The 13,116-nt window shown below is 36.5% G+C and overlaps 1 protein-coding gene across 1 annotated transcript in view; it reads right to left on the minus strand.

Annotated features, from left to right (window-relative positions):
- SNX29 (sorting nexin 29) overlaps positions 1-13,116 on the minus strand; it is a 101,856-nt gene that overhangs the window by 48,663 nt on the left and 40,077 nt on the right. Inside the window, exons 16-18 of the mRNA XM_053991739.1 lie at positions 12,502-12,618; positions 11,642-11,697; positions 10,618-10,699 (exon numbers count right to left, since the gene is read on the minus strand). Of these exons, the coding sequence (XP_053847714.1) occupies positions 10,618-10,699; positions 11,642-11,697; positions 12,502-12,618 (255 nt within the window). The remainder of the gene's footprint in view (positions 1-10,617; positions 10,700-11,641; positions 11,698-12,501; positions 12,619-13,116) is intronic.

Genomic DNA, 13,116 nt, shown 5'->3' on the forward strand with positions numbered 1-13,116 from the left:
TGCAGCTAAGAGCTACAGCAGCTCTAAGAAAAATTTCAGTTAATAAGTATGTTTAATGAATTAGTCTGTTATTTTCTCATCACAAACATGTCTGAAGTCAGAGATTTGGAGCGCAATAGCAATAACAGTAGTAATTTAATAGTGTTTATCAGTCTACTACCTGCTAATGTAATGTTACTGAAATGCCAAAAATCTTTAGAGAATCAATGTGAAAGCACAAGTTTAATGATTGCATACTGAAATGAAAAATCCTGCTCCCATGGTACTGGGGTTTGAGCCAGAAGTTTCTTAACAGGTTAAGAATCTTCAAGCAGTTCTGAGCCAAAAATGCTGTTAGCAAATCCTGGTAACAGACTGGTACCAACTGACACAGCTCATCACCTCTTACATATAAAAGCCTGAGGAAAATAAAGGACAAAAGCCAAAATTCTAACTTGCTCCAGCTCCAGTGTACACAGACAAAATGCCTGTAATCAACACTCATCCTTCTGATCTGCAGAAGTCCCGTGTAGGTGCTTCTCTTTTCTGATGCAAAATATAATTTTGTATATTGAGGATTCACTTTTGTGTCTCTCTCCAGCACAGCTGGCAGCAAGAGATACTGACTGAGATATTACAGAACCTTCTCCTGATGCAATGACATCCATGCTGTAGAACTCCAGATAAAACATCAGGAAGGATATTCCCCAAACAAAGTTACTCCTGAATCTTGCCTGCAAATGTGGCTCCCATTTCCTGGAAGGATGGACTGAATACATAATGAAATATCAATTCTAAGAAAGAGAACTCTATTGATGGGAGCGCCACAAATACAAAAGTGCGGAAGTCAAGGTCCTTTTGAGTCCATGTCCCAATCCAGAGGGATGGGAATAATGTTAAGGAAGGTGAGCAGTGAAAACTCTACCAAACAACATATAAAAATGGCACAAGATACAAGAGAACTCAGAACATTTCAGCAGCAGAACACTTCAAAGGACAGAGAGAGTACCAAGAATGTCTGTAAAGAATCAGTCCTAGGCCGGAAAAGGTCATACTTTTGAGCATGGAAAAAAATGATGGACAGCATAAGGAATGCAAAAGAGAAGACTGATCTACTTTAAGGAAGCTCCTGTGACATTTACCAGCTAAGTAAGCATTACAAGGGGATAAAAAAAAGGGTGAGAGAAAAGCTATTACCTCTGTATAACTGTAATTCTACTGTATTACTGTATTTCTAACTTCTGCTCCCTCACAAGATCCTCTTGTTTGTTACATACTTTCAAACCAATGCCCAAGCATGCGATAACAAAAAGGAAAATTAGCAACTGGTTTGGTAGGGACAACCCAATCAGCATGAACACAAAACCAGAACATGCTAATTGGCACCATTATTATTTGAAGTTAACGCAGCTAAGCTTGACTGGTGAATGTTTCCCTTACATTCACTTTTAAATAACACTACAAATCTTGGAGTATCATTAGTCCATAGTTTTATACCTTGGATAATAAAGTTTTTTTAATTCTTAAAACTCTGGTAAAACTTTAATGTACATCTCAATTATTCAGGAGCATGAAGAGAGATTTTGATCAAAGTTTACCATTTAATAAACAACTGTTCTCGGGGGATTGGAATTATCTTTTTTCCTGTTAGAAAAGCACACTATGAAATAGAAGTAATGTATTTCAATCTAATTAAGTTTTATCAAAATTATGTATTTCTGCACTCAAAGCATTTAGAAGAAGTAAAAAGTATTCATGAAAAAAAGTAAGAACCAGTTTCATTTTACTTCACTTCAGGACAACGGGATTCTGTTAAGAATATAAATTCAAGCTAAATTCTCCAAAGTTACCTCTGAAGTGTGAGAAATGAATACAAATGCAAGTTATATTTTGAGACAGCTGCAGGCCTGCATTTATGGTTAAGTTCCCCCTTTGAAAATGATCCAATTTTAGAATTTTCTGCATAATAAAAAACAAATGGAACAATGAAACTTTTCAGCTGTGATAGGAGCAGCTTTTTGTGTGCCATAGAGACATAACAGGAATTCGAGTGAAAAAGCTTTTATTTCAATATGACCATTTTATCCACTCGCACAATGACTACAAATACTTGAACATAATTTATGTTAAATCTTCAAGTTTCTGTTATTTAGTTCATAAAAATAAACAATACAGTGTCAAATATATGATACAACACATACCAAAGCATGAACCTTAAAAACAGCCAATATTGTTCCACTAAAGAGAAAAATGTCACTAATTTTAGGCTTATCCACTCAATTACAGACATGCAGAGTCATGATCAGTGCTTCTGCAGTCACAGTTCTGCTTCTATTCACCACAACAGCACTAAAGTGACTGGCCACTAGAGAACAAAGGCAGCACTGCCTCCACTTGTGCTGCAAGGAATCAGTATTTTTTGTCTTTTTATACACAAATCAAATCAGTACCAAAAAAAAAAAAATCATTCAGTAGCATAATAAGCTCCTTTAGACAGTGAAGTATGACTTATAATTACCCAAGATAATTAACATCATTTCACAAACATGAACTTTGAACCACACAGTCATTGCAATGCACAACAACCACTGCAGGGAAAGACATTTCTGCACAAGAGAAAATAGGTAAAATGACAATAGTGCTGCCTTTTTCTCCAAATAGAATATTGTGGGTGCTCAGGCAATGGAAAGGAGGCCATCTCATCAATCAGTTTCTAAAATACATAACATAACTAGTATTTATTTTAGATATTTATTGAATATAAATTATTTGCTTCTTTCAGAAGTACTTACAAAATACTCTGAAAATAGAAATTCTACTTTTACTTTCCTCGGATTTTTTGCATCCAGCACTTCAATAAACAAATCAACGTACTAAGCTGTAATTCTGTTTCCTTTAGAAAAAGAAATAATTACACAAGTCTCCAAGGACTGATCTCATCTTTGTATACCCCCTCCCGTTATCTAAAAGTTTTTCTGCTTTATGCTTCCTCTTATACTTCTTTGATACATCCTTGGGTCCCACTGCAGAAAAAGTGGGATATTCGACCTTTCTGGCTCACGTACTCTCAAATCACTCTGAAATGCCATGAGCATCTTTCTTTCAAATTCTCCCAATCATTCCAGTTCATTTTCTTCTCTACTTGCCCTGAGCTGCACTGAAATGGAATATGATTAGAAGACTATTTATTTCTCCTTTTTGCCTGCTTAGCTCTGCAGCTGCTGAAGTCATCCAATTCATCATGTATCAGGAAAATAAAATGTAACTTTGGTTTTAATTTTTTGGGTTTAGTTTGTTGCTTACCTTTCAACTCTTAATTGCCAGTCCATTGCCTTCCATTTTCAACCTTCGAGGAAATTCCCAGGCCATGCTGGCTTGTGATTAAATTCAAGGTCAACAGGCCCAGCTGGAACATCCTGGACTGTGCTTTCCCTGTTTCACCTCTCACTCAAAGTATTTTCTGGGCACTGTCCTCCTCAAATATTTTTGGGTATCAGATACTGTTCTCCTCCATCTCTTTTAAGTTGTGTTTCTGTGAAAATCCTTCCCTCTCCACTGCAAGGACACTGCGGGGCTGGAGCGTGCCCAGAGCAGGGAACGGAGCTGGGGAAGGGGCTGGAGCACAAGTGCTGTGGGGAGCAGCTGGGGGGGCTCAGCCTGGAGAAAAGGAGGCTCAGGGGGGAGCTCCTCACTCTCCAAACCTCCCTGACAGAGCCTGGAGCCAGGGAGGGTCGGGCTCTGCCCCCAGGGAACAGGGACAGAACAAGGGGAAACAGCCTCAGGCTGTGCCAGGGGAGGTTTACATGGCATGACAGGGAAACCTTCATGGAAAGGGCTGTCCAGCACAGGCTGCCCACACCAGGAGTGGAGTCACCACAGCTGCTGAGAAAAGCCATGAGGATGTGGCTTCTGGGGACATGGGTTACTGGTGGCCTTGGCAGTGCTGGGGAACAGTTGGACTCGATGATCGTAGGGGTGTTTAACAACCTAAATAATCCTGTGATAAAAACCCTTTCAAAGGAAAGTGTACTGCTCTTCCTTCACAGAGGAAGCGCAGAGGAAAACAACAGGTTTTAAAACATCATTTAAATTAAAATAAAAAGAAATATTACAAGCAAATATGTCAGCCAATACTAAACAGCAAGACTGAAGATAGTCAAAGGAATAAAAAAAATTTAAGAAATGTTTATTGATTGTAGTCTTAGAGTGTCCTATTCATATGCAAATAGTAGCAGTCTTGTCTGATTAGCATATTAATCTTTAAACTTATTTGGTTTATAACGTAAAGTGTTCACTGCTCTGCAAACAAGGCGGATTTGCAAGAAGCCATTTAAATATTGATATCACTTTAGGAATCATAAAATCTCAGTTTCATTATCTTAAGTGTCAGGCATTGATAATTATAGCAACAAAAGGCATGACTAATGGCATTTGCTGTACACTTCACAGGAAAGTGGTATCCACATGTATACAGAAAACAAGGTACTCTACAGTTGAGAAATATGACAAAATAATATTACTGCAATAATCAACTTGCTTCACACACTAAAGAAACTGCATCTATCACCATCTAGAGGTAAAATGAAAATGCCTTTTTTTTTTTTAATTCTGATCTAGATTCTGTCTGTATGCCCATGAATATATTAGACAAGAAATTATTTTCTAATGGTGAACAATGTCTGCCACACAAAAGAGATGGGTATCAAACTGCAGAGATCACATATAGCAGTCATGAGAAAGCAACCGAGAGAAACTAGCTTGTTTCTTTCTAACTACAGAAAACAGGTTGTTTGGAAAGGAAGACCTTTGCCACCCTGACCCTGGCTTTAAAAAGTCACCTAGTATTTAAATTATCTGTTTAACAGACTAGGCTTCCTTAAGTGTGACTTCACACAAAACAAATTAATTTCTCCATATAAGGCTGTGTCCTGTAATGTTTATAACTAATTAGTCTGCCACTCAGTAATAGCCATCAGAAACTTTGTAAGAGAATAAACCTCTGAACCTCCTTTGGATAACTGCCTAAGGTCCTTGCTGAAGACATGGCTATGAGTGTCTAGTCTGAGCTCCTGTCACAGCCTGGATAATTTCATCCACTGAAGTCCAAACAATCATTATGATTTGTTGATTGATAATAAAGACATCAATTGGTCATCTAATTATTTTTTTCTACTCAGGTGCAAAATTAATTGTACTAGTAATCTGTCAGTGCTAATGAATGGCAAGACAGGAGTCAAGAACTAAACCTGAAGCAAAACAAACTTGAGCAAGTACAAATAGAGAGGATGTGCTCCAAAAACATTTAGAATGAGCTTGTCATGCACAGAAAATAAGCATTCATTGGAAGGAAAGATATTTTGTAATCATACCTAATATTTCCATTTTAGGACTAAATTAGTCATTTTTAGCATAACATTACAAAGGCAACTCATGTTTAGTTAAAATGACCTCCAAGTTTCTTGCATCCTGCTCTTACAGCAAGGCACACCGACCTCAACAGTTCAGAAAATTCCTTGGAGAATTAGGAAATGTACTTTATCCAGAACACTTAAATATAAACACAAGGTATAGTGGTATTTATTATTCCAAAATATCACTATCTAGGGATTTCCTTAGAAAGAAGTCACATCTTTGTGTTTGGATTGATTTTTCTTCAATTTAACTAGCTCAATTATTTTCTAGATCCACAAAAAGCTCCATTATTACCCCATATTATACATATGACCACTGTCATGCACTTGTTTTAAAATTGCAAGGCAATAGTTTCAATGGATGCTCCAATTTGCATTTTGAAACAGTTAAAAATGTCTCCATTTCCTTCATGATTTGAAAGATTGCTATTGTATTCCCCTCTTGGTTGCCTTTCATGCAGGCTGAGAATTTCTAATATGCTCCTCCAGTGAAAAATCTTTTTTTTTTCACCCATATTATTTGCAGTTGATATATTTCTTTGGAGAGGAGTTAGACTGCACACAGATAAACCAGAGACTATACACAGCATAATAGCATTTTCTATTTGTCTATCCCTTTCCTAATCATTTGTAACAACTTGGTTTTTAGATCTCCTTAAATCCTTTTAAAAATTATGCCAGATTAGCTACTTTAAAATCTGTGGTATGCAAGCCAGAAGCCATTTATCAGTCACTTTTCAGCTATTTCACCTTTGAATTCCTGGTGCACTGCATGTGGAGATTTATGCTTTATTTATTCAATAAGATCTGCTACTGGCATTTCATTTAAAACAGACAGTCTGCTATTCTCCACAAGGAATAATCCAGAATGAGAATAACCCATAACAACACCATGGTGAACAGAGATTATAAAATGTGCATTTTTCTGTTACTATTTTATATTCTGAGAAAACAAGCAAAAAAATATTTCTAATTGAACTCAATAACTGCACTGAAGTGCACATCTAATTCTAAATAGCTTTTCCCCTAAAATTTATACACCCTCTAATTGTTCTAACATCCACAGCTGAATGATACAGAGCCCCAGCTCTGTTAATTTTTAAGACAGTAGCAGATAGTGCTAAACTGGGGCACTGAATTATCTGCTGCTCACAACTGTCCCCTTGAACTCAGCCATTCAAATTGAGCATAAAATTTGGCTACATTTCCAGAGCCTGTTTTGAAATCCTCAAGATTCATAACCAGTTAATTCTACCAGTTAAACATTGCTGCAAGAGTGCAGTGTAACTCTACAAATACAGAGGTCTGATTGAAATTTCCACATCTAATAGGATTAATTACAAAATGCTGCTCGCTTTCAGAGTCCACAGTTTTACTTCTGAGCTTGTCCAGAATCCTTAACCCTTAGCAGAAATTAAAGAAACTGTTTGATGGGTGAAACTATGTGACAAGTATGCTGGTGCTGGAAACTTTTCCTGCTATATTTACTGAAGAGCAACATCTGGGTTTTTTTAAGGATGAAAAATGCACTGATTTTGAACATCCGAAACAGATGTTAACATGACACAAAAAGAAATGCTTTGAAATGCCCTTCAAAACAGCATTACAAATCTACATTAAATTTAAAAACATAAAATTAAATTTTAAAAAGCAAGCACAATAAGAAAACTCCTGCAGGAGTCTATTTTCATCCTGTCCAAGTCAGGCCCTATTGATATGCAAATTAACATGTCATTAATTTATTTTCCTGGTTTAAGAAGCACAAGTGCAAAATTGGCATTGATTTCGAGGAGGCACAGCAACCCATATTTATTTCTCTAATTCTTATATTCTTCAGAAGCTTTTTGAAGTCCATGAAAACAGATAATAGACACTATGGAACTGATAGGTTCATCATTTTTCAAACTACTTGAGATGCTCTGCAATTGTTTCCACCCTGTTCTGGCCATTTCCAAGGTAAGTGGTATGTACACAGTAGTGTATTTTCTGCTACAAAATACGTCTTTATAAGCAAAAAGGGACAGAAGAGGCACAACAATTCTAAAGTGCATCAACAATAAGTGTGACTTAGCAAGTCTCCCCTGGCACAGTCCTGCTCTCTCCATCAAGTGAAGTGCTCCAGAGACACACAATTCCAAATTAGCAAAGGGTAACAAGGTGGCTCATCAGAGGAGGGCAGAGAAGGACAATCTCTTTAGCTTTCTAATAATAGCAGATGCAGAAGAGATCAAGCCATCTCAGAAATACACTCACATGAACTGCCTTTGGAAAAGCAATGGCCAAGGCTCATGCCCTTTCGTAGCACCCTCAATTAGTAGCAACCTCTTACCTTGATAGTATCACATGTATGATCTGATTTTCAGTCGGGTTAAGCACCTGAGGGCTCACTCCTAATTAGCTTTAAGTACAGTCATAAGTACTTAGCAAACCGAAAAATCATGCTTAACCAAACCAAATTTTCAAACTTTGCCTTGTCCAGCTGGCACACTTTAGCTTTCTCCAAAGTTTATTTGATGTCTTTTCCTCAGCATTAACGAGCATAACCAAGAGTCATTTTTTACATCTGTTCACTCAAGTTCTCCCAGAGAAATGTGGACTCCAAAAGGCACTGGTAATAATCTCACTCGCACCAACATTCTGCAATATTGCTACTTTTCTTTATACTGATATACCACAAGTCCTTTCTCATGTGGCTGATACAAAGAGTTATACAAGCATTTTAATTTTCTGCCACTGGAGAAATAAATAATAAGGCAGTAAAAATAATGTTTATTATGAATAAAAGGACTCTCAGAAATGAGCTCAATCATTTATCCTAATTGGACTCCCAGTCTGGGCCTGTTTAGGACATACTGGTAGCCTGGTAAATAATTCAACAATTTCATCACTGAATCAAAGTCTCTGTAATCAGGAGCACACATTTTAGCAGAGATTTAATAAGCACAGTGCTGTTATTGAAGCTATTCTGAAGCTTTCTAAATTAATGCTTTCCTGGTCATTATAAAATGTAAAATATATATTCAGCAAGCACACAACTACATAATTGATCAGAGAGGTGGCACTCACTTCAAATGTTTCATCACAGTTGTAGAAGTCTATTTGGGAAAATACTTGTTTTTCACAGGCACTGGGGCAGTGACAATCCTGTTACTGAGACCAAAAACTGGCAGGAATGATATTCATGTATTCTTACATAAGGAAAGCTCAACAGGTGTCATGATCAAAGTTTAACAAGAATTACAAAAGTTTTAAGTCACTTCTACAGGTAATTCCTGCTTGCCTATTCTCCTAATTATTAAAAGACAATGTACAACTCTTCACTGGAAAAATTCTGTACTATCCTGTGCTGTCTGTAACTGAAGACAAACTAGTCTGACTACAGTCTATGTTCTAGACAGCGATATTTAACTTTTCACTTTAAAATCATCTGTAAACTGATAGTGTGAAATGATAATAAATGGAACATACTCAGAAGAACTTGTACATTTTTCAAATATACCAGTAAACAAAATTTTGCACACTATAAATGCCCAACATTACAAATTTATACTGTAGACATATAAACCTAATAAAATTCTCAAAATTATCTTTTTGTAGATTCAGAATTTTCAACCTTTACAATATTTCTATATTTTGCTTCATTTTCTCCTGTTCTCAAGAGGCTTAGCCTTCAATTACAAGTTGTTTTCCATTAAAGACAAGTGACATCTAACTCTCTACTCACTTCAGAAGATTTTTGGGTAAAGTTCTGAATTGCCTTCAAATTGGGAAGCTTGATTTATCTCAACATTTTCCTTTTGAATATGCACAACACCTACAGTAGGTGTGAGTTCTGCATACTTTGCAGGCTTTCACAATCTCACTTGTACAGTGATGTCCAGTCAAACTGCATGACAAATACTGAAGTCTTTAGTAACCTAATTTGATACCGAGTAACAAGTAAAATTAAAAAACCATTAAATTCTTCACAGAATTCACAGAATAGGTAGGGTTGGAAGGGACCACAGTGGGCCATCTGGTCCACCCCCCCGCTCAAGCAGGATGAAAAACAACACAGAGCAACTTAGGAAAGAAGCAGTAGAAACCAGAGCTCTTCTGGTGGACAAGGAGCTGCAACATCATTACAGTAACAGGTGGAGTGAGATATCAATGCTCTTAAGAATTCCTGTGTTGGCAGACTTGTGTCTGGGTTTGAGAATCTGTAGCCAGTGACAGCAGAGTGGAGAAATATGTGAAAGCCAGAAAGACAAAAATATTACACTTGTCAACAAGCTAGGTTTTCACACACCTGTGCAACTCAATTTGATTGATTATTCAGTGCTTTTTTGAACAAATTACTAACTGTTCCCATCCTGGTGGCTTTTCTTTCCATTACCTCAAGTCTTATTTTTCATTGTCTTTTACTGGCCAAAAGCTGGGTATTTTCCTGTATTTTTCAACTACCTGCCAACACTTCATAAATTATTCAAAATTCTACAAAAAAACATCATTCAGAGTGAGAGGAATGTTAACAAGCTTCAGCAACCTTGTTCAGAACTAAGTATATGTGGCTGAAACAAAAGTGGAAAAATTTTGCAGCTGCTAACAATCCAAAAATAAAGAAATGTAAACAGCCTAGGACAGCACATTAGAGAGTGTTTGAAGTCCATCCTGCCATTCTATCCAGGGAGGGGTCACTGCTCTGAAAGCAAGAATCCAGGACTCAAGGAACAGTATAAAATTTCAATGCTTCAGCTACAAGTCAGGCTGGAGCACAAACCCCCAGATTCAGACCTGCCTGAGGCAGAACACAATGTGAACACGTTCAATAACACACAGTGAAGAATTGTTTCATTATTCAAGATGTTTTCAAGTGAGCTACTACAGTAAACCAGATCTGTCTGTCTGTCAAGCAATGTTTCTGGTCATCGTTATCCCCAAAACGAAAGTAAAACATGTACATGCACACTGAAGAAGGCTTTACTGATGAATATTGAATTGTTACACTCCCTCACCAATGGAGTCATCTTATTAGCATGTTTTTAAAGTATTAAACTACTACAAGTCAACCCTCAAAATATGCCATTTGAATAAACACAATCCTATGGATGAATATATATGAAGTTACTGCTGTTGCTCATTAGCAGGAGAGCTTTAATGAAATTATATGCAGAGCTTTAAATTATTAAAATGTGCTATTTCAGTCAGAAACTTCTCCACAAAACCCCTGTTCAGCTGGCTCGCTTACCTGGTAAACATGGAATGCATTGGCAGCTTTTCCACGCAGGAAGACTGAGGGAATCCAAACATTAATAAGAGCACGATTTGATCTGAGGAGGAGAGAGAAAAACTTCAAATAGGGAATCATATTTATGTATAACAATTGCAAAGCAACTACATGCAGTGATTTAGATAATGATCAAAGTGATCAATAAAGCAACTTAAAATTTCAAATTAAGTAAGAGAAAAATTGGAGTCCTGCCTGAACTTTTTAATATGTTCTGAATCAAAAAACATTCCCTAAAATTAACCCAACTGAAACAATTCCTTCTGCAGGTTTTCTGGGGTTTGGGGTTTTTTTTCACAGCATGCATTTGACAACATTTGATTATACACATGAAGCAAAAATTATTCACTTCAACAAATTCAACATTTTCAGCCACAAACCTCAGGTAAAGTTCATTAAATAACAGAAGAGCAGTACACAATTATGCAGAAGCCATTTCCATCCACTCTTTGTCATCCATCTCTAAATTTCTATGATTCAAACGCATCAGCTACATTTTCAATCCCTCACCAACAAAAGCAAGATTCATTAGTTTGACTACTAAAGGGCAAAATTCCAAATCACAACACTCTAGAATGATCTGGGCTGGGTTCTTAGTGGGGGTTTTGGGGTTTTTTTAAGCATTGATTAGGAGCTATTCTGTAAAAATGAGGAAGTCCATCACATGATGAATAGCAACCAGCACCCATCAAACCCAAAACACTAAAACCAGTAACTTCTTGGTGCTTTGGCAAAATACCATGACCTAGGGCACTTGCAAAGCAATCCAAGGGAGTCTTCCTAAATCTAAACTCCTTGAGTTCAGCATTATTAACTACACTGGGCATGGATGGTGCAGCTCTCCGTACTTTTTAACAATGGACCACCACAGCTAAGAATGCAGTTATTGGAAATAATAGAGGAAAAGCAAATTATTGAATCTGCTTGCTTATTATCCTTTCCAGAGATGGTATGAAAAGAAAAGTTTGTGAATTATGAAACTTACATTTCAAAATCTGATAAACTCTGATCTTCAGATGTTTGACTTAAATCTCCAGGGACCTTTATTTACAAAACAGAAATAATTTCCACACAGTGGCTATTATGTTTTCAATTAAGAAAGCATAATATTATAAGGAAATTACAATTCAGCATTCAATTTTATAAATGCCAAAAAAAAACTATTACTGACAAGCAATAAAAGAAAGACAAAATCCTGAAAGAAGATTGTGAACATATCACCCTTGTGAGTCCTTTAGAATTTGCTACAGTTTTGTAAAGAAACAATTCTGGGTTTGTAAAAGCATGTAATTTTGAAAGATATAAAAAATGCACGAAAGAGGATCATTATTAGGGCTTTATGAGCAAAGGATGCTAAAACAAAGTACTTTGAGTGTATAGGCAACTTATGGGAAAATAAGAAGCACATAAAACCTACTGATTGCTTTCTTTTACAACCAATATTCCATAAGGGAAGGACACAAGAGCATTTTATTTCAGCTGTGCTCTTACAGAACATTATATAAGCACAAAAGTTCATAATGATGCAATGATGGACCAATACCTGCAGAATGAAAGGAAGTAGCAGTTGTTAGAAAACCAGATTGCAAGAGCATTTAGAACAAAATAGGAATAGCTTTTTACCTTACTTTACAGCTAGAATAAACATAAAAGGGTATCTTCTTTCCTTTGAAAGGAAAATGTAGAATGTAAAGCATAATCTAGAATAGTTAAGTGGAAAGGAATTGTTCAAAGCCAGTTCTTCACAGATCTGTTATTGCTTACAAGCTAATGGATATTTCATCATGAGTAGTGTTTGAGCCTATTCCAGAGGGATATTCTACAGTGCAATAAACAAACACTCACTGGCCCTCTCAGATCAATGAGTTCTTGTCTCATCTGGAACACCAGAGCTTCCTTGGCCATCAGTGCACGGTGCAGCCTCTCATTGAATTCTATCAGCTCCCCATGCATTTCAGCCACCTGAAAAGCAAAGCCAAGGGATAATTATGATCTGAATTGGGGAAAAAAAAAAATCCCACTTTGTAATTTCTTACATGTATATCAATTTCTTTTTACTCTCCAAGTACTGCTAATGCAGTAGTTTGAACTGATCATTAAGAACAGACATTGCTATAATTTTGACTCATGCCTTGAAATGTAGTTTTGATATTGAATTGAATAGGACAAAATACAAATTCATGTCAGATTTTATTCTTATCACTCGAAATCATATGACAACTGATTCTAGTGAAACACCCATTGACTTCTCTTCTCAGTTTAATTCTTTGATGAACGCAGCACTCAACAGGTACAAACTAATCACAATATTTTGAACAGAGAGTACTGCAAAATGCACAAATTGCATTAAACTTTGTCAATAATTCGTAAGTGATGTATTCTTCACCCTTACTTGGAGTTTTAATAGGATTGGACCTAGAAGTCAATCACTCCAGGTAAATCTGTGAGAGGTCAGAGGAG

This window comes from Vidua macroura, chromosome 16 (assembly GCF_024509145.1).
Source record: "Vidua macroura isolate BioBank_ID:100142 chromosome 16, ASM2450914v1, whole genome shotgun sequence".
Classification (NCBI taxonomy): Eukaryota; Metazoa; Chordata; class Aves; order Passeriformes; family Viduidae; genus Vidua; species Vidua macroura.